At 34.8% G+C, this 22,667-nt stretch overlaps 1 protein-coding gene across 1 annotated transcript in view; it reads left to right on the top strand.

The window, feature by feature from the left end:
* The window catches only part of NCKAP1 (NCK associated protein 1), a 99,526-nt gene that overhangs the window by 44,333 nt on the left and 32,526 nt on the right, over nt 1-22,667 (top strand). The window contains exons 9-17 of the mRNA XM_047773023.1: nt 59-215; nt 3,196-3,252; nt 5,062-5,158; nt 5,528-5,634; nt 6,885-7,017; nt 11,012-11,093; nt 12,692-12,750; nt 19,052-19,197; nt 20,961-21,093. Coding sequence (XP_047628979.1) covers nt 59-215; nt 3,196-3,252; nt 5,062-5,158; nt 5,528-5,634; nt 6,885-7,017; nt 11,012-11,093; nt 12,692-12,750; nt 19,052-19,197; nt 20,961-21,093 — 971 coding nt within the window. The remainder of the gene's footprint in view (nt 1-58; nt 216-3,195; nt 3,253-5,061; nt 5,159-5,527; nt 5,635-6,884; nt 7,018-11,011; nt 11,094-12,691; nt 12,751-19,051; nt 19,198-20,960; nt 21,094-22,667) is intronic.

Below are 22,667 nucleotides of genomic sequence, written 5' to 3'. Positions count from 1 at the left end.
GAAATAACCTAATTTTGGAATACTTTTATATTTACATTTCTTTTTCTTTTGTTTGTAGTTGGCTTTATTTTGTGCCATGGGATCCTAAATACTGATGCAACAGCATTGAACCTTTGGAAGCTAGCTCTTCAAAGTAGCTCTTGCCTTTCTCTCTTTCGGGATGAAGTTTTTCACATTCACAAAGCTGCAGAAGACTTATTTGTAAACATACGAGGGTATGGCATTTTCAATTATTATTATTATTTTTGAAGTGAGTGGAATATCTATTTAAGTTTTGGGGTTAGAGAAGAGTCATATTACATAAGAAGATATAGCCTGTACTAGCCTACCAGTCACAGCTTCTAGTAATGCTATTTTAGAATACAGTGCCTTTAGAAAATATATAAATCAATCAGAAAATACTTATTAAATTAATTGTAGCAGTTACAGAAATTGGATTAACGTGTATAGGAAATCATGTTTCCGTATAAGAAAGTATTCCAAGCGACTCATTTATATTCATTGCCTGTAACACAAATAATTCTTAGATTTGTTTCCTTGGAATTTTTTTTTTTTTTTTTCTGCTTTTTAGGACTGCACCTGCGCCATATGGCTGTTCCCAGGCTAAGGGTCAAATCAGAGTTACAGCTGCCAGCCTACACCACAGCCACAACAACACAGGATTCAAGCCATGTCACGACCTACACCACAGTGCACAGTAACACCGGATCCTTAACCCCACTGATCAAGGCCAGGGATTGAACCTGCATCCTCATGGATCCTAGTCAGGTTCGTTAACTGCTGAGCCACGAGGGAAACTCCCTTCCTTGTAATTTTAAAAAAAATTTTTGTTTTTTATTTTTTTCCCTTCCTTGTAATATTTAGTGCTTGAATTTCTTTCCACTTAAGGTTCTGTAGCCAGCATATAAAAACAGTTGAGTTCAGGCTTGCTAGCAATTATGAAATCTTTTGAAATTAAGAGCATCTAAAATAACCTGGGATCCCATGAACCTGAAAGTGTTGAATAATTGTATTTGGTTTGTTAGCTTCATAGAAATGAAATTTACATTTAGTTCATATTCAGTTCAGTAATGTCTTAAATGAAATTAAGATTTAACAAAATTTGGGGTTCCCATCGTGGCTCATCAGTTAATGAACCCAACTACCATCCTTGAAGACGCGGGCTCGGATCATGCGTTGCTGTGGCGTAGGCTGGCAGCTACAGCTCCGATTCATCCCCTAGCTTGGGAACCTCCATATGCCATGGGTGCGACCCTAAAGAGACCAACAAAAAAAAAAGATTTACATTTAAGTCAGTATACCACCTCAGATTTTAGTGTGCAAATGAAATAACCTGGGATGCGAATTAAAATCCAGGTTCTTGGGCATCACTCCTAACCTCCTGTATTTCCTGTATCTGTATCTTGGAGAGGCTAAAGAAATCTGCTCCCCCCGCCCACCAGTAGATTTACAAACAAACAAAAAAAAAGCATAAATTTTAGGTGTACAGCCGAACAATTTTACGTATGAATACTCATGGAAACCACGTAGATCAAGATACAAAAATATTTCCATTATCCTCAGAAAATTCTCCTATGCCTCTTTCTGGTTAGTACTGTCACCCCTGGTCCCTCTCCCCCGCCCCTTTCTCAAGTGATCACTGATTTCTGTCACCGTAGGTGATTCTGACATCCTCATGCAGGTAGTCTCTCATAATGTAAGAAATAGTGCCCTCTGTACTTTTCAACTCTTTTATTTTATTTTAGATGGTGGAGTATCTGGGAATATCCTGTGTTGTTATGGGCTTTGTCATTTTCTAATTGATTCAGATAGAAAATCCTGAAACTTATGTGATGTCTTAGCATATTGACATCTTCTCTGTGGAATCATATTTAAATATATGTAAACATCTAGAACCAGATAGCCTCTGTATAATGAGTATATTTCTAGCACACTCTTTATAGTGTACTGTACATAATGGTATGTGTAGTACAAATAAGTTTAATGGCATCATGAAACCAATTGTCTTTTTGTTACACTTTTTTAATGTTAAATTTACTATTTAAGAATATTTAGAGTCGAGTTTTAATTTTTAATTAAATTGTGAGTGATCAATCTAAAATGTGAATTATAGTAATTTCAAGTCAGACCATAAATAGAAAAACTCATTCTTTATACAAGTCACTTTTACAGAATTAGTATATTTTGGACATTTGCTTAAAGATCACAAAAATCTTAGCATACTTAATTAAGCAGTTGAAGTTCTTCGTATAAGTGATTTTAGCCAATTTATCAGGAAGATAGTTTTTCTTTAACATTTTAGGAATTTTGAGTTTTTATGTGTAGTAGTCAGGAAATTAACATGTATTTATTACTGTTTATGTAATTAACACTTTTAAATGTTGGTGTTTCTTTTAATTATTTTTTAAATTTGAAGAAATGTGTTTTTTTGGGTTTTTTTTTTGTCTTTTTGCTATTTCTTTGGGCCGCTCCTGCGGCATATGGAGGTTCCCAGGCTAGGGGTCGAATCGGAGCCACAGCAACGCAGGATCCGAGCCGCGTCTGCAACCTACAGCACAGCTCACGGCAACGCCGGATCGTTAACCCATTGAGCAAGGGCAGGGATCAAACCCTCAACCTCACGGTTCCTAGTCGGATTCGTTAACTACTGCGCCACGACGGGAATTCCTGTTTTTTTAAATAGTAAAAATCACTCATAGTTCTATCCTTAAAAATAATTTAAAGTAGTCAAATGCTTTACTGTTTCAGTTTTCTCCACCACGAAACCCCTATCCCCAGTCACTAGTGTTGATCACTAGTACTTTTGAGAAGTTTTTTATGTTTATGAGATAGCATAAAAAGTCAAAAGTGATAAAAAGTCAGAAATACTACATTTGCACTTCCAGTTTTGGAAATCATTATTAATTATATAAGAAGTATAATTTTAATGTCCCTCTTGGGGGCTTAAGGAAGTATATTTAATAGAATAAAAATCTGCATTATGAATTTCATTACTCGATTTTAATATAATATGAGATTTATTTTTCTATTGCATATTTAAAGTGCTTGAAAAGGATGTGGGTAGATTTTCCATGTGTTTCCACTTTGATGGCCAATTTTTTCTTGTTATTTTTAACTGATTAGTATTTGACTAACGTATTTTTATTGCTATTAACCAAATTAAGATTTAATCTACTTACTTTTTTTTGCACATAGGTATAATAAGCGTATTAATGACATAAGAGAATGCAAAGAGGCAGCTGTGTCACATGCGTAAGTAGTTCTAAGTTATCTCTGATACTTTTAATCAAGAATTCCCTTCTTAAAGCACTATTTTGTTGCAGATTAATGGTGTGTAAGAAGTAGTAGTAGAAGTGGGGGACTTGCAATCAATGAGGAATAAGTTTATAACCTCTGTACCTAGTAATCTTGGTATTAGTGCAGACAGATTTTCAGTATTTTTGAAGAATTTCTAAAAATAGTCTAAGGAATACCATACAAAGGATTTTTAAAAAATGTTTATTACAGTTGATTTATAATGTTCTGTCACTTTCTGCTGTACAGCCAAGTGACCCAGTCCTACATACATATACATTCTTTTTCTCGTATTATATTCCATCATCTTCTATCACAAGTGATTGGATATACTTCCCTGTGCAATACACAGGACCTCATTGCTTATCCATTCTAAATGTAATACTACTAACCCCAAACTCCCAGTCCATCCCACTCCCATCCCTCTCCCCCTTGGAAACCACAAGGTTTGGATATTATTCAGGTCTCTCTTACTGCCACTGTGCTCTGGTGCTAATATTTTGCAAGTTATGATTTTTGTACTACATCAGAAAATTGACATATCCTCACATTCTCCCAAATGGTATTTACTTTTCAAAGTATATTAATCCCATACCTTTTCCAAGTTTTAGTAAATATATTTTATAATTGTATATATAGATGACTTAAATTAGAAATTAGTGTTTTTAAGATGGTTGAATAATTTTTCAATTTTCTCATGAAATAATTTGATATTTCATCTTAATTGTTATGTCTAGTATACTTACATGGAATATTTTCTCCAAAGAGCCTAGGCAATATAAAGATAACATTATCTAACCCATCAGTATTTTTCTAAGGCAGGGAAAAGATGAGCAGCATTGTCATAGATGAAAATACAAAACCATAAAAAGTTTTAGAATTTAGATTTAGGCTGTAGGATTGATACTGGAATTTTTTTTTTTTTTTTTTTTTTTTTGCTTTTTAGGGCTGTACCTGCATCATATGGAAGCTCCCAAGCTAGGGTTTGAATCAGAGCTTCAGCTGGTAGCCTATGCCAAAGTACTTTATAGACATTTTCTCTTGAGGTTAATGTTCCTTGCAAGCAACCCTGTGTAGTTAAAATAGCCAAAATATCATTAACCTTTCTTTTTAGATATATTACCAGATGAATTTATTACTGTCAGTTAAAAGGGAGCTTGTCATTAGAATTATGCTAACATTGTAAATTTACCCATATATTATGGAAGATGTGTCTTTTGAGTCAGGTATTATCATTCCTGTTTTATAGATGAGAGGCTGAAAATTAGAGAGGTGGAACCTAAAGTCACATAGGTAAAGGTTGGATTTTAATGTGTTTTCTAAAATTAATGTGTTGTATCATGGGATTGAATTCATGCTGCAGCTGCAGCTGCAGCCTGTGCTACAGCTGTGGCAACACCAGATCCTTAACCCTTTGTACTGGTCCAGGGATCAAACCCATACGTCCTCAGAGACAGTGCTGGATCTTCAGCAGACTGTGCCAGAGCAGGAACTCCCAGGAGATAGTTCTTGAAGGATTGGTCTTGAAGTTTGTGTAGGATTTTGATAGAGAGTAAGAGAAGAAACATGGTTACAAAAGCAGCACAAGAAAGGTAAGGATAAAGAAAAGATTGGGAAATCATTTAGTGACAAACACATAGGTGATATTTATAAAGGTTTCTTCTTCCTAGGAAAACTTTGAAAGTTGACCCTGAAATGATGTTATTTAATTGCCAGTATTTTTAGTCAAAATAGATAAATTGTAATGGTGGATGTCTTTCCCTATAGTGGTTCAATGCACAGAGAAAGACGCAAGTTTTTAAGGTCTGCACTGAAAGAACTGGCTACTGTCCTCTCTGATCAGCCTGGCTTGCTAGGTCCCAAGGTAAATGATTTAATTATTTCAACTACAGCAAGTGTGCCATATTAAAAAATTAAAAATTTCTTCTCTGAAATTTTTCTGAAATTTCAGTCAGAGACTACATAAGAAGATTTTATATCTCGCTGACAGTGAATTTGCTGACTTGGCATTTGTAAATCACCTTTCTGCATTTTTCTTGTATCTTGCTTATGTGCTTGGTTTCCCTGGTAAATAATTTGAGGTTCTCCTCTGTTCTCTCATTTCTGTCTTTTAAAGTTGATATTTTAAGGTCTTGCCAGAGACTTTTTACTTGGAAAAAGATTATCTGTAGGTTTTGTTTTTAATCTTTGCATGAAAGTAAACTGTTTTTTTTTGTGTGTGTGTGTGTATCAGGCACTTTTTGTTTTTATGGCATTATCCTTTGCCCGTGATGAAATTATCTGGCTCCTTCGTCATGCAGATAACATGCCAAAGAAGAGTGCAGATGACTTTATAGATAAGTAAGTTAGCAACATTAAAAAAGTTTTTTTGTGTATTTTTAGAATTTGGGAACTAAAGTAAAATTATTTTGAAAATGTTTTTTTTTAGGGCTTTTCATATTTGTCATAATGGAGGGAATATTTATAATACATAGTTAAGTAATATGAATTAGAATGCAAAGTCAACTTTCTTAGAATAGGGGCTTTAAATACTTTCTCTCTAATGTTTGAGGTAGTCCTGGAAATCTTGTTTGTTTTCATGCTGTAGTATTTTTTATGAAATTCATGTTTCAAAATTATTTACCACACAAAAGTTTGAATAAGAATCCTAATGGAATAGAGTTGTAACTGAGTGTGTCATTTGTAATATCTTTCTCTAATTTTAGGCCACAGTCCCTTAATAGGAGTTATATAAATGAATCAGAAATAAGAGCATACAGGAGTTCTTGTCATGGCTTAGCAGTTAACGAACCCAACTCTGGTTCAATCCCTGGCCTCACTCAGTGGGTTAAGGATCCTGCGCTGCCGTGAGCTGTGCTGTAGGTCGCAGATGCGGCTTGGATCCCACATTGCTGTGGCTGTGGTGTAGGCCAGCAGCTGAAGCTTCAATTTGACCCCTAGCCTGGGAACTCCCACATGGCGTGGGTACGGCTCTAAAAAGACAAAAAAAAAAAAAAGAAGTAAGAGCATACAAAAAAATCATACTTCTTCCTAATCTAATTTTCTTTATTATTTTTTAATTTTCTTTTTTATTTGTTTGCTTTTTAGGGCCATACCTGTGGTATATGGAAGTTCCCAGGCTAGGTAGGGGTCCATTTGGAACTGCAACTGCTGGCCTATGCCACAGTCACAGCAACGCTGGATCCTAGCCACATCTGCGAACTGCATACACTACAGCTTGCGGCAACGCCTGATTCTTAACCCACTAATCAAACCCTCATCCTCATAAATACTAGTCAGGTCCTTAACTGCTGAGCCACAACAGAAACTCCCTAATTTACAATTATAATGACTTATTTATGAGCTGTCCTAATTTAATTTTTGCTTTGGATTTTCCTCTGTTCCTCTTTTTCAGTCTTAGCTTTTTTTTTTTTTTTTTGGTTTCATGATTTCTTTATTTATATGAAATAATATAAAAAGTTGTTGACATTAAACACTTGACAATAGTTTTTCTAAGGAAAAAACAATGTAGCAATATCAAAGACATTTCATATTTTCCTTGAAAACAGTGGATTATGTTTTAAAATATTTTTCTTGAATTTTTGAAAAAGGCACATTGCTGAATTAATATTCTACATGGAAGAGCTTAGAGCACATGTAAGGAAGTATGGACCTGTAATGCAAAGATATTACGTGCAGTACCTTTCTGGCTTTGATGCTGTTGTCCTCAATGAACTTGTGCAGGTAAAAACTACCTCATATTATTCTTCCTTTTGTTCCTTTTTCTCTTTTCTGGTAACTGGTTTGCTCAGTGAACAATTATGAAATGTCATCTTATACCAGGTGATGAAGATACAGGCATAGATAAGTCATGGTTTTATCTTGTCAAGGAGGTCATTATCTAAAGGGGGGGAAAATTTAGTTGTATTCCAGTTGATGGGTGTTATGCTTAAGTGTATGTAAAGGTCATAGTGAATACAGTGCGGGGAATGATTGTTTTTCTTGGGGGTGGAGGTGTACAGTAACCAAATTACAGAGGGCCTTGCAAAAGAGGGGGTTAGTTATAAATCAGATTTAATACTTAAGAAGATCACCCTAGCTCGTTGTGGATGTTGGATTGCTGGAGGCCAAGGGAGAGGAGGCAGGGAGACCAGAAGAAAAATTCCTACACTAGGGTAAGTGAAAGCTATTGAGAGCCTGGAACTTGCACATTGGCTATGGAGATGAAGAAGAGATGTTGGAGACATTATAATTGATAATTAAGTATTAGAGGGAAAACAGAAGAAAAATATTTTTGCATTGTGTGTTAGAAAATAGCTAGTAAAAAAAAAATTCATCTAGATGCCTCAATTTATAAAATTTTCTTTTCTTTTCTTTTTTCTTTTTTTTTTTTTGGTCTTTTTGGCATTTCTTGGGCCGCTCCCGCGGCATATGGAGGTTCCCAGGCTAGGGGGCCAATCGGAGCTGTAGCCACCAGCCTATGCCAGGGCCACAGCAACACAGGATCCAAGCCACGTCTGCAACTTATACCATAGCTCACAGCAACGCTGGATCGTTAACCCACTGAGCAAGGGCAGGGACCGAACCCACAACCTCATGGTTCCTAGTCGGATTCGTTAACCACTGCGCCACGACAGGAACTCCTCAATTTATAAAATTTTCATTTTGGATTTTTCTCTATTGATTTTTAGTCTTAGCTTTTTTTCATTTTTTGCTTTCCATAATTTCTTGATTTAATTTTTTAAATCTCAATATAAATTTATTTTTATTCTATATTAATTGACTAAAGAAAATAATACTTTCTTCATTTTATAAAATCATAGATGTCTATACTATTACATACATACAGTACAAAGGAAGAACAGCACAAATTCTCTTTATGTTAAGACCACTCTAAAACTACTGGTTTTCCAGAGAAATTACCATACTTTAAAGTGCTAATTTTTTTTCAAACCTAGCTAAAAATGCAAATAAGAAAAAATTTGTTTATGTAATTGTTTACCCTGAAGTCTATCTATATAGCTTGTAGGTTACTATCCTAAACTAATGTAGTCCTTCTTTTGTCCACTAGATGGAGCTCAGATGCTTCCTTTCTAGAATGGCTATTAAAAGGAAAATGGAATAGTTGATTTTTATCCCTAGAGTGTTAGTGCTTTGCTGCAATTTTTTTCTTTTTTTAGGGCTGCATATGTGGCATATGGAAGTTCTCAGGCTAGGGGTCAAGTCAGGGCTACAGGCCTACACCACAGCCATAGCAACACCAGACCCGAGCAGCGTCTGCGACCTACACCTCTACTCCTGGCAACGCAGGATACTTAACCCACTGAATGGAGCCAGGGATTGAACCCACATCCTCATGGATATTAGTCAGGTTCGTTTCCGCAGAGCCACAATGGGAACTCCTTTTTTTTTTTTTTTTTTAATAGTGATTACTTAGGAGATAAACCAGAGGCTACCATGCTATCACAATCTAAAAAGTAAACCAGACTCCTAATTTCATGAAACTTGCTATAGTTAGTTGGATATTTATTCATAAATTTTACAGATTTATTTTAAAGTTTTAAAAATTTTTCTGTCACTCCATGTCTTTTATATAAACTGATTTTAACAATACCGAGAAAATTAATTTTGTAATTTTTAATGGAATTATAATAATGGTAGTAGTAGCAGCAATAATAACACTAATATTAATAATTGGCAGAGTTCCTGTCATGACTCGGTGATAATGAACCCAGATAGTATCCATGAGGATGAGGGTTCAATCCATGGCCTCACTCAGTGGGTTAAGGATCCAGCGTTGCCATGAGCTGTAGTGTAGGTCACAGGTACAGTTTGGATCCTAAGTTGTTATGGCTCTGGTATAGGCCGGCAGCTGCAGCTCCAATTCGACCCCTAGCCTGAGAACTTCCATAGGCCTGGGTACAACCCTAAAAAGCAAAATAATAATAATAATAATAGTAATAATTGGCAAATGTATTGATAGTATATTATATTCTGTCTGTACAACAACTTTTTTGCGGATAGGTATGGTTATCATTATTTGTTCAAGAAAAACAGACCTCTGTAACTTGATCATTGTCATGCAATTTGTGTGTAATAGCGCCAGTATTTGAACTCAAGTCTTAAACACCTAAGCTTTTTACCACCCACTGCTATTGTAAAGTACCTGCGTGGTGTTTTTAACCATTTGCTAGGATTTAAATTTAGAACTAAGATTAACCTGTTAACATTGTTCACTGCAATAGGTATTAATTTTTTTTTACCTTTTATTTATTCATTTTTCTACTGTACATTATGGTGACACAGTTACACATACATGTACAGATTCTTTTTTCTCACATTATTATGCTCCATCGTACATGACTAGACATAGTTCCCATTGCTACACGGCAGGATCTCATTGCTAATCCGGTATTAATTTTTTTTAATTGTCTTAAAATATGTGAACATAAAAGTTACCAGGCAACCATTTTTAAGTTTACGGTATGGGACGTTATGTACATTTACATTGTTATATAGGTCTTCATGTTTTAAAATTACTTACGATTTTTGTGAGCTAAGCATTCTTTTTTTCGCTTTTTAGGGCCTCACTCGTGGCATATGGAGGCTCCTAGGCTAGGGGTCGAACAACAGCTACAGCTGCTGGCCTACACCACAGCCACAGCAACATGGGATCTGAGCCACATCTGTGACCTACACCACAGCTAATGACAATACCAGATCCTTAACCCACTGAGGCCAGGGATCGGACCTGCATCCTTATGGGTCCTAAACAGGTTCGTTAACCGCTGAGCCATGAAGGGAACTCTGCATCCATCTTTTAAAATATTTATGATTTAGCATCTTCAAATTAGTAGTTTATCAAATATTCACTTTTTTAGCTTGATTGAAATGGATTTTTTGGTCCTAATTTTGTTGAAGTGAAATTCATATATGATAAAAATAACCCATTTTTAGTGTATTATTTGAATTTGGGTAACTGCGTACATATATGTGACTACCACTAATCAAGATGTAGGACATTTCTAACCCTTCAAAGTTTTCTTGTACATATTGTAGTTGATACCCTCTAAACCTCCAACAATCCCTTATCTGCTTATCACTTTTTGCCTTTAAAATTTTTTTTTTCAAGTTCCCTTGTGGCACAGCAGTTCAGGAACCAGCGTTTTCACTGTAGCAGCTTAGGTTGCAGATGCAGCAAGGGTTTGATCCATGGCCTGGGAATTTTCCGTGTGCCATGGGCATAGCCAAAAAAAAATTTTTTTTTTCATAAAAATGAAATAATCATGATACAATTTTTTTGTTTTTTATTTCAATTAGCATAATATTTTTGAGATTCATCCATGTGTGTGAATCAACATTCCATCCCTGTTTTTTGCTCAAAACTATTCCACAGTATTATTATTTTTTAGGGCCACACCCACAGCATGTGGAGGTTCCCAGGCTAGAGGTCTAATCAGAGCTATAGCTGCCAGCCTACACCACAGCCACAGCAATACAGGATCCGAGCCTCGTCTTCGACCTATACCACAGCTCATGGAAATGCTGGATCCTTAACCTACTGAGTGAGGCCTGGGATTGAACCCGCAACGTCATGGTTCCTAGTTGGATTTGTTTCTGCTGCGCCACAACGGAACTCCTTACATAGTATTGATATACCAGTTTGTTTACCCACCCACTGGAGTTGTTTCCCAACCAGGTGTTTTTGACATTATTCTATTTTTTATTTCCTTTTCAGAATCTTTCTGTTTGTCCTGAAGATGAATCAATTATCATGTCCTCTTTTGTTAACACTATGACTTCTCTAAGTGTAAAACAAGGTAGGTCTTTTAAATAAAAACAGGTTTTCAAACTTGATTGTTAAGTAGAGGATTTAAAAGTTAATTTTTATGGAATTACTTATCTAATTTCTTGGACATATTTAGTCTGTTTCTTTTGTTTCAACTTTGTTTTCTCTGAAGCAGAGGTTTCCAAAATGAATGTGTGATGCTGTTTATAAACATCATATGAAGTATAGCTTGACATTTCTTATTATTCAGTGGTGGGAAAACAGGCATTTTGTAGTTAAAAAAAAAAAGAAAGAAAAGGAAAATGAGCACCCCCATATCATAATATTGTGTATACGTGGTCCAGGCATTACCTTTGACAACAATGGATACCATTAATAAACTGCTTAGTCTGGGCAGGGATGTTGTATATTATCCTGTTTAATCCGCATCAGTTTTTAAAAAGCTGTCATTACATTTATTTGACAGATTTGGAAACTTAGGGTTTGAGGATTAACCTCTTGATTATTTAGTATGATCTGCTCATACTCTAACAGATATCTTCTAAGTGCTAGAATAGGAACTTAAGTTCATGTCAGTCAATCTCAAAAGTTGATGTCATATACCAGACTGCCTCTCCATTAGTTGAATATTCCATTCCGAGAGATTGGTATGATGTTTTAGTTTTATAATCTTTATGTAAAAGTTATCAGAAATCTTGAAAATTTCTGAGTGATAAATTTTAGTTTTATCAATCTTTACCACAAGTAATGAACCTATTATAAACTTGCTTAATGATATTTGGTTTACATAAAGTTATTTTGCAGAAATTCAGCATACTATCTAGAATTTCTATTCATGGGATTCCTCATGCTGTATTTTAGGTTCTTTAAATTGACATGTAAGCAAAATGAGAATTACAGAGTTTAAGAAAAGTGTGTACTTACCCTTCTCTTAGCATAACTTCCTCTTTTGTCATCATCTTTATAGGATATGAGAATTATTTCACTCTTAGATATTAAATTATTTTTAAATTGTGGTAAAGTAAACATAACATGAAATTTACCACCTTACCATTTTTAAGTGTACAGTTCAGTAGTGTTAAGTGTACTTGCGTACATAGTTTTACAGTCAATATTAGTAACTTTTTGTCTGGAAAAACTGAAACTCTACAGCTATAAAATAGCAACTCCTATTTTTCTCCCCTCCCCTCCAACCTCTGGCATCCACTTTTCTACTTTGTTTCTATGACTTACACTATTCTAGATACATCAACTAAGTGAATCATATAGTATTTTTCTTTTTGTTGTTGACTTATTTCACTTAGCATACTATCCTTAATGTCATCTGTGTTGTAGCATTCATGTGATAGAACTTGCTTCCGTTTTAAGATCAAGTAATATGCTATTGTGTATATATACCACATTTTGCTTATCCATTCATCTGTTGATAGACTTTTTGATTATTTTCACCTTTTGGCTGTTGTGAATAATGCTGCTGTAAACATTGGTGTACAAATATCTCTTCAAGACCCTGCTTTTATTCTTGTATATAAATGCCCAGAAGTGGAATTAGCTCTTAAATTTTAAAATGTGATTTTAGATTTGTAAAAACATTTAATTTGCTTTGTAATCTTTTTTCTATTATTGTAGTTGAAGATGGGGAAGTATTTGATTTCAGAGGAATGAGATTAGATTGGTTTAGATTACAGGTAAGCATAACAATTTTCATTGTCATTCTCTTTTGTTATTGGATACCGTAGCTAACATGAAAACATAACAATATGAAAAAATATTCATTGTTATATACCTAGTGAAAAGATTTTTTATTTAGGACTAACCACAGTCTTTACCTCCTAGAAGAAACTTGAAAAAATTAAGATGTAGGAGTTCCTGTTGTGATGCAGCAGAAACAAATCCGACTGGGAACCATGAGGTTGTGGGTTTGCTCCCTGGCCTCACTCAGTGGGTTAAGGATCCAGTGTTGCTGTGAGCTGTGGTGTAGGTTGCAGATGCAGATGTAGGTCAGATCCTACATTGCTGTGGCTGTGGCATAGGCCAGCAGCTGTGTAGCTCTGATTTAACCCCTAGCCTGGGAACCTCCATATGCAGTGGGTGTGACCCTAAAAAGCAAAAAAAAAAAAAGAAAAAAAAAATTAAGATGTAATTGATACATAATATAATGTTATTTTTTGATATACAACATAATGATTCAATGTGTATATTTTGGGAGGATCACCACAGTAAGTCTAGTTAATATCACCGCCATACATAGTTAGAAATTCTGTTTTTTCTTGTGATGAGAACTTTTAAAATGTACTCGCTTAGCAACTTTCAGATATACAATTCAGTGTTATTAGCTGTAGTCACCAACCTGTACATTATATACCTAGGACTTATTTATTTTGTAATTGGAAGTCTGTGTCTTTTGACCACCTTCACCCATTTCACCTACCCTTGACTCCCCTGCCTCTGGCAGCCACAATCTGTTGTCTGTATCTGTGAGTTTGGTTGTGTCTTTTTTTTTTTTTATGATTTTTATTTTTTTCTGCCACAGCTGGTCCACAGTGCTCTGTCAATTTTCCACTGCCCAGCATGGCAACCCAGCCACACATACGCTCTTTTCTCCCACACCACCATGCTCCATCACAAGTGACCAGACACAGTTCCCAGTGCTACACAGAAGGATCTCATTGCTAATCCATTCCAAAGGCAATAGTCTGCATCCATTAACCCCAAGGACCCCATCCATCCCACTCCCTCCCCTTCCCCCTTGGCAACCACAAGTCTATTCTCCAAGTCCATGATTTTCTTTTCTGTGCAAAGGTTCATTTGTGCCGTATGTTAGATTCCAGATATAAGTGATATCATATGGTATTTGTCTTTCTGGCATTGCCACAAGCTGTGGCATAGGTCACAGATGTGACTTGCATTACATGTTGCTGTTGGTATGGTGTACACTAGCAGCTGCAGCTCCGATTCTACCCCTAGCCTGGGAATGTCTGTATGCTGGAGGTGCAGCCCTAAAAACAAAGAAAAAAAAATTTAAGCCTGAAATCTTTGTATGTACTACAGATTTAATGATAGAGCCCCTTAAGTATTGCCAGCAATGGGAAAACTGGCATGATATTTTCACTGGCTGCATATTTCAGAAATATATATATTTTAAAATAATAATATGCTCTCATTATGAAAAGTCAAAATATCCAGAGGTAAAGTAGAAATTGAAAGTTCTCACATTTCCTAGTTTCATTCCGCAGAAATATTCACTTGTAATAATTGGCCTATACAGTATCCTTTTAGATGTTGAAACCTGTTAAATGAGATGATACTGTATACTGTTCTGCAACTTAAAAAAATTTAAAAATATTTTAATTAAATGGTAAAAAAAATAAACACTTTGTGTTTAAGGAAGAGATTTTTAGATTATACAGTCTCAGGAAGGACTCCTAGAAAGAGCATACTTTTCTGGCATTCTGCTTAGTTCCTTGAGGTGCTTTTGCTTTGCTTACGTTCTTTCCCTCTAATGTTAAAATAAATAGGCACTTCTCTGACTCTTGTCCTGTGTTCTATAGCAGCCTTTTTTTTTTTTTTTTAGAAATTGTAATTTTGTAAATTAAGCTACAATATTAAGTAATTTGCCTGAGGTTGCAGAGCTGGTTAGTGGGAGATTAGGGAAGAATAATTGAGATACTATCATTCTAAAACATGTGTGTATATATTATCAATTATTTTCTTCCAGTTAAAGTTTAGAAATTAACATTCCCTTGTTTTAAAAAATGCTATGAAACAATACAAAAGTAGAGCTTACAAAATGAATGAAAATAGAAGGATATTTGCCAAAGGATATACACATTAAAAATTTTGAGAGCCATTGTCACAGAATTTGAACTGTTTTCATTCTCTCACTCAGTTTGTGGGAGTGCCTAAACTAGCATTTAGTTTCAAAGAATTTTAGATTTAGATGCATTTTAAATTAACCTTTATTAGATATTTCCAGGGTTATTAAACTTTCATTTGAAGGATTCACTTGAGAATTTTACCTTTGTTCAGTGCAATCATATAGCAGAATATAAAGCATTTGGGTAAGCGTTAGGAATATAGAAGCAATATTTCCCTAAATGAGACTTTTTATTTTCCTTAGCTTATAGATGCAACACTATGAAGACAGTATTGCTCTCTCTCTTCACATCGTCTTCCTTTTTTGTATATCTCTCTGTCGAAATTTTTTCTTTTTATTGGGACACTAGTCGTATTGGATTAATGATCTCATTTTTAACTTGACTACCTCTATAAAGACCCTATTTCCAAATACAAGTATTAAATGCTGAGGTATTTGGAACTATAATTTCAGTATATCTTTTTGAGGTACGCAATTCAACCATAACATTTTTGGATGCAAACTATTATATTTGGAATGGAGAGGCAGTGGGATCCTACTGAACAGCACAGGGAAATGTGTGTGATTGAGTCACTTTGTTGTACAACAGAACTTGATGAAGCATTGTAAATCAACTATACTTTAATAATAATAATAATAAATAAGTAAAAATAATGAGTACATACAAAAAAAATTGCTCTTAACTATCATTGAGACATAGTCATTCAGCTGCTTTTTATTGCATAATAGACTCTTTATTTTTTAGTGATAATAGGTCAGAACATACCAAAGAAGAAAAGAATGGGACATACAACCAAGCCTGAGAAGTCTTGGCTAAGAAAAGAGGGCAAAAGTGCAGGTGGGACACAGTGTCCAAAATCTAGGAGGTTTGCATAGATGATGAAGAGCAGGTCATCAGTGGGGGTTCCAAGACCACACACAAGACCAGAGGATTCAGGAGATAAAATATTGTGAGCAGTGTTGTATAAAGCTGTAGAAGAGTATAAATCCTCTTATGAGTATTTTATAAATCTGGATATGGAGACAAGGCATAAAAGATAATGAAAAATTAAATGGCAGTTTAAAATCTAAAAGCTTAAGTTAAAAGATACACTGACAGAGTATGATTATCAATTGATTATAGTTTTCTTAGGAAGGAGAAAGTTTTTTTGAAGTTGGAATCACTAGTAATGGCTTTATAGAGAAAGCAATGTTTTACCCAGACATTGAAAGGTGAGTAGAATTTGAATAGGAAAATAGCTTGAGGAAAAGGCAGATAAAGAGACTTTTTAGTGTAAGGTATTACTACAAAAAGGGAAATATCTTCACAAAAATATGAATGATCTCACTTTGACCAGTTATCTGGTAGAAGGACAAACATTAGGTCTAAGCATATGGCCAGAGAAAGATGTATAGCTCTGTATATATCAGTTCTTGAGTAGAGCAGGGCCAGAAGGATAAGCCTTTGAAAGAAAGTTAGCATGTGCTTTGTGCCTTCACTGGAGTCTTTTTAGTCTTAAAAGAAGAGTTCTCCTCTCTATATATTCTATGCCATTTTTTTCTGTTCCCTAAGTTATCTCATTCCCCCATAGCTTCTCTTCTGTCTTCTAATTTACTTGGGTTCTTCATATCTTAGACGTTTATTTAAACCAATTCTTCTTTATTTAGTAATGTATATTTCTCCTTCCATTCTTGTCCAGCATTTCAAATGAGTGTTTTAAATTAAATTATCTCATGTTGTCACCATCCATTTTATCTGACCAGTGATACTTCAATTTAGAATTTTTTTTTTGTCTTTTTTGTCTTTTTTGTTGTTGTTGTTGTTGTTGTTGCTATTTCTTGGGCCGCTCCCGCGGCATATGGAGGTTCCCAGGCTAGGGGGCCAATCGGAGCTGTAGCCACCGGCCTACGCCAGAGCCACAGCAACGTGGGATCCGAGCCGCGTCTGCAACCTACACCACAGCTCACGGCAACGCCGGATCGTTAACCCACTGAGCAAGGGCAGGGACCGAACCCGCAACCTCATGGTTCCTAGTCAGATTTGTTAACCACTGCGCCAATTTAGAATTTTTTAAATGAGGGTCAAATGGTAATATTTATTGATCTCATGGCCACTACTGATTCCTTTTTGTACTTTAAAACTGAGGAAAGGTAAATTGAATTTCTATCAGATTTAAATTGTCTAACAGTATAATATATAATGTCTGGAATATATCTTGCTATTAGAATATTGCTATCGTATTCCTCATTCTCTCCACTTTACTGGCAGACACAGACAACAATATAAAACTCTGCTTTGTGATATGCCTATTTTAGTGAATGGTAGCTTCATCCTTGTGACCTTTCACCATTATAAAGTCTGAGATTTGATTGTTATCCTACCTTCTCCCCCCGCCCCCCTTTTTAGGGCCATAACTGTGGCATATGGTGAAGTTTTCCAGGCTAGGGGTGGAATTGGAGCTGCAGCTGCCAGCCATAGCCACAGCCACAGCAACATGGGATTTGAGCTGCAGCTGCGACCTACATCGCAGCTCACACAATGCCAGATCCTTAACCCACTGAATGAGGCCAGGGATTGAACCTGAATCAGCATGGATACTAGTTGGGTTCATAACTTACTGAACCACAGCAGGAACTCCTGATTTTTATCCTACTTAAAAGGCAATAATTATTTAGTCTTTTATTGCTTCATGGATACTGGCAGAACAACAGGGGGCTCCTGGATCAGAGACAAAGGACTTAATTCGTTGCACAGGAATTAAACATCAGTATGAGCATTAGTATGTATACATTATTTTTTTCTTGCTTCCATGTCTCATGGGGGCAGTGTAGAGAGACCCAGATGAATGCTGTGTATGAATTGGGCTTGTGTTGCAGCTAATGAGAACTGAGTTTGAGGGACCCTCTGTTTTATCATCAACAGTAAGCACACTTACTCTTTGTTCTAGAGGGACATGTTACCTTATTTCTCAATTTTGGTTGCTACAAATATAACCCTGAGAAATGGCCTGCGTAGTGAATGGTCTGGGCCTTGCATTCTTGGCATATCCAGCAGAGTGTATAGGCGCACTTGAGATTCGTGAAGGAATGTCTTCCAAAAGCCAGAAGAACTCTAGCCATCGTCTGTAATTATTCTGTTGCCTATCACATCTAGTCATTCCCAGATTAAGCATTTTTGAGCTACACCTCCGTAGACTGCATCATAATCCTGTCTGTATTTTTGCCACCACTGCCTCCTAACAGATCTCTGCCTCCTGCTCCCTTTCTCTCCACTTCTCTTTGTTTCTCCCTCCACATAGAATAATAATCTTTCTGAATGATAATTAGCCATCACACAGAACCTTCAGTGGTTCACCCAAAAGTTTAAATTCTTTAACATGATGTACAGTGGTCTATATGATCTGGTTAAATCTCATCCTTCACCATTACCCTTCTCTTCTTTGCACTCAAGCTATAGCCATAGTGAACAGTGTGTTCTGAAGGCACCCCTTTTATTCTTGTTCTCTGCTCTTCTGAAATGTCCACCATCCATGGGCAAGTTTCCACCTTCCGTGAGTGGGTACCTCTTTAGTGGAATTTCTTTCCCTCACAACCTATCCTGATGGTTTTGATTAAGACCTATCACCGTTTTGGTTAACCTGCAGTAATTTTACTGTCTTTATCACTTTTCTAGAATCCATCAGTTAGTACAGTATATTATGCTATCCAGTTTTTAATGATTCAGTATGATCTAAAACCTCCCTGAATCAACACGTGCAGTACTTTTCATCTTATCATTTCTTATACATGTTTTTTCTTGAACTAAATTGAAAACTTCTTTCAGTTGAGTCACAATGATAATACATTGTTTTATGATTTTGATATTGTAACCACTTATTTTGGGGTTTCAAGATGAGTGACCCATGTATTAGATTCTGTTTTATGGACAGTATTTCAGTTTATCTAAAGAAATTCTTGGTAGTAATTTCAAGTTTGGGTCACTGTAGACAATTTTTAAAAGATGTTGCTCATACAATGTCATAATAACTTTAAGTATTTTTCAGTAGTGAGGTTTTGCTTTTTTTTCTTGTAAACTTGGTCTATACTTAAAGTCATTACCTAAAGTACCTTTGTTTTTTGCATTACTTTTACAGGCATATACCAGTGTCTCTAAGGCTTCACTTAGTCTTTCAGATCACAGAGAACTTGGAAAGATGATGAATACAATAATTTTTCATACGAAAATGGTAGATTCGCTGGTGGAAATGTTGGTGGAAACATCAGATCTCTCCATATTTTGGTATGTTGTAGTTTTCTTTAAATCAGAATTTGTAATTTTTATAAGCCAGAGGTGTATTTCTTGATTATTTTACATTAGTGTAGTGCTGAAGACAGTTCATTAATAAACACTTAAGAATAAAGGGAATAGTGGACAACTTGCCAACAAAATGAAGTTTACCAAGTTGGAACTTTATGTCTATTTTTAATTCTCTATGAGATCAGCTCTTACTGATGTGAATTTATTTTTTAAACTTTCTTTGAGGAGGTAAAAAGTGGTCACGTCAAATTGCATCATTAGACTAAGGAATAAAAAAGGTTTGGGATCGGTCAAATAGAGCAAATATTGGAAATTAAATACCGAATAATTTTACTCTGTAGTATTAAGTCAGATGTTAAGATGATGATGATGTGACTGCTTCCTCTATTATGCTCTGCTCTCCTTTGCTTCACTCATATAGCTCTTTTGTTGTACTTAGTAGTTTACAACTTTTGTCCCTTCTTTCTTCCCATGTAAGGCAGTTCTTGAAGAAAGATCATGTTTTTGTTGTCAGTGTCTAACATAGTAGGTACTTAATAAATGTTTAAATGAATACATGAACTTGATTGTGATAAAATTAATAAATAGTAGTGTCAGGACTCAAACTTAAGTATTCTGACTCCAAAACTGTACAGTATCAACTCTGTTTCTGCTTATTGACCTTTTTTCCCCTTTAGGGCAGTTGAAGGGAATAAACTAGTAGGTTACTTTATTGCTAAAATGCTGACTTAGTCTCAGTGGATAGTGATAGTAGTTTCCATTTTTTGAGCAGAGATCATTATGAAAAGCTGCTCACTGCTTTTATTTTTTAGGGGAAAAAAACTACATTTTTTTTTTTTTTAGTTTGTTAGTATGACTTTAACTAGCAATATTATAGAAGAAATCCAAATTGCCAGACAGAGAAGGCATAAGGGATCTCTTAAAGGAACTCATGAAACACCATCATTACATAACAAGTTTTAAGAATTTTAAGATTATTTTGAACCCTGTCCTTTTATCTGACCTGAAAGCTACCTTGGAAAGAAAATGGAATGAACATTTTATGTTTAGGGGTGTTTGGGCTATAGAAAGGTTTCTATTGCAAAAGAGTATATAGCAATTAGAAATTCCTCTTCTCTTTCTTGGAATAAAGACATTTTGAGTAATGTTTAAAATTTGCAAATTTTCAGTCATCCAATTTTTATCCATATTTTCTCTTAACCATATTCTTATTTTGTCTGTCATATCCAAAATAAAGACATGTTTACTGCTTCTGTTTATCTTATTATTCCAAGATGTGCTATATTTTATCACTTCACGTTCTTTTAGGTTTAACACCTCTTAAATCTGGAAGTAATTTAAAATTGATGGTGTGTAATTGTTTAATTGACAGTATTTTTCTTAGTGGTACATAAAATAATGATGTTTCTTAACAATTGATAGTGACTTAGCTTTGATAAAATTTGATGATGTAAGATTTGAATGTCATATATTCATATGCCATTGATATGGTTTATTTTCTCTTTAACTTTTTTTATTTAAAATGTGTTAATGTTATACAAATAATATTTTTATTACTCTGAAATGATTATTGGTATGTAAGAGAGAACTCTGGAAAAATATTCTCTTCCTAAGAGAATAAATACTACAGTTGGTAATTTTTATTCACTTGAATCAAGTTAAATTAACTGTAAGTTATTGTATCATAAAATTTTATTTTTAACTATAAAATGTTTTATTCTAATTTTTAATTTGTTTACTTATAGTTTTTATAGTCGTGCTTTTGAGAAGATGTTTCAGCAATGTTTGGAGTTACCCTCTCAGTCAAGATACTCAATTGCATTTCCACTACTTTGCACTCATTTTATGAGTTGCACACATGAACTGTGTCCAGAAGAGGTAATCTCATAGTACTGTGATTTATATGGTATGCAGAATAAGCTGTACCAAACATATAGCTGACCAAATGGAATCTAATCTAGCCGCCCACCTAATGCATCTCTCTGCAGAATCAGAAGAATGCTTGAATATATATATGATATAGGTATAATAGACAAATATATTTTTGAATGAATGAATAAATGTACATAGATATTTATAAAAATAAATCATGCAGTTACTTGAAATTACCTTTATTAAAGTAAATGTCAGGTATTAACATTTATGGTAAAGTTATATGTGGTGATTAGTTTTTATATGCTTAGTTTTCTTCTAAAACTATTTTTGAAAAGACTTGATAATTGAACAGAGAAATTACTGACTAAACAAACATCTCGAAGAGGAATTTCACTGACTTGTAAATTTAATAGATGTATAATTGGCAAAATATAGATTTGCTGGTTAAGACATTCACATAAAGGCACACACAGTTACTAAGTAATTGAACTACTCAGTAGTTTTATAAGTACCAAGTATCTATCAAAAATGTACTCAGTATTTCTTCTAATCTTTCAGGAAGAAATAACACTTTGTGAATATAAGAATGAATATATGTTGAAATTAAATAGTAATTTTAAAAGTAATAATTTAACTTAGTTTTGAGTCCCTTAGAACTGCAGAACTTGTAGAGGAGAAACTTAGAGATAGCAGTAGAATTAGTAATCTTTAAGCATTAGGTAATATCTATTGGAGGTTATTTTTCAGCATTCCATTGGAAGAAGACTTTGAGCCTGCAGGAAGTTTATTAGGGAGTGTTTTAAGGATTAATACCTGTGAGGATATAACACCACCAATTTTAATAGATTTATAGATTTTTTTAGATTTGATAGATTTTTTTCCCCCAATCATGACCCCTAGGGTATACTATTAATTTTGTCCTCACCATCATTCTTCCCATTAGTTACTCATCAGGTCCTCTTAATTTTATTTTGTGTGGTGTCAGTTCTTGAATTCATCCTCTACTTCCCATTGCTCTTGTCACTATTATAGTTCAGCTTTACACTGTTTTTCATACATACTCCTAATTAGTTTTCTTCCTTCAATATTTCTGCCTTTAACACAATGCCACCAGAGTGCTTCTTTCCTTCTTAAAGAGCTGTCAGTCATTCTCCATTGCATATCAAGAAAGTAAAAATTTCCCAAGCATTTAAAATCCTCAACAATTTGATCTCTATCCCCATTCTTCTCTTTTTTTAAAGAAAAAATACATATAACAAAAATGTGTAATTTTAACTATTTTTAAACATACAGTGCAGTGGCTTTAATTACCTTTACAATGTTATGCAACCCCACCACTATCCATAACTAAAACTTTCATCACTCCAACCAGAGACTCTGTATGCCCTTAAGCAGTAACTCCCCATCCTTCCTACCCTTGGTATACTCTAGTGTACTTTCTGTCAGTCTGACTTTGCCTGTTCTAGAGAGTTCATATAATGTTTGACTCTTTATGTTTGGCTTATTTCATTTAACATAACATTTCAGGGCTCATCCATGTTATAGCATATATCAGAACTTCCTTTTTATGAATAATC

Source organism: Phacochoerus africanus, chromosome 3, assembly GCF_016906955.1.
Source record: "Phacochoerus africanus isolate WHEZ1 chromosome 3, ROS_Pafr_v1, whole genome shotgun sequence".
NCBI lineage: Eukaryota > Metazoa > Chordata > Mammalia > Artiodactyla > Suidae > Phacochoerus > Phacochoerus africanus.
Note: the sequence above shows the minus strand (reverse complement) of the source record. Positions and strands in the feature narration are given on the sequence as shown.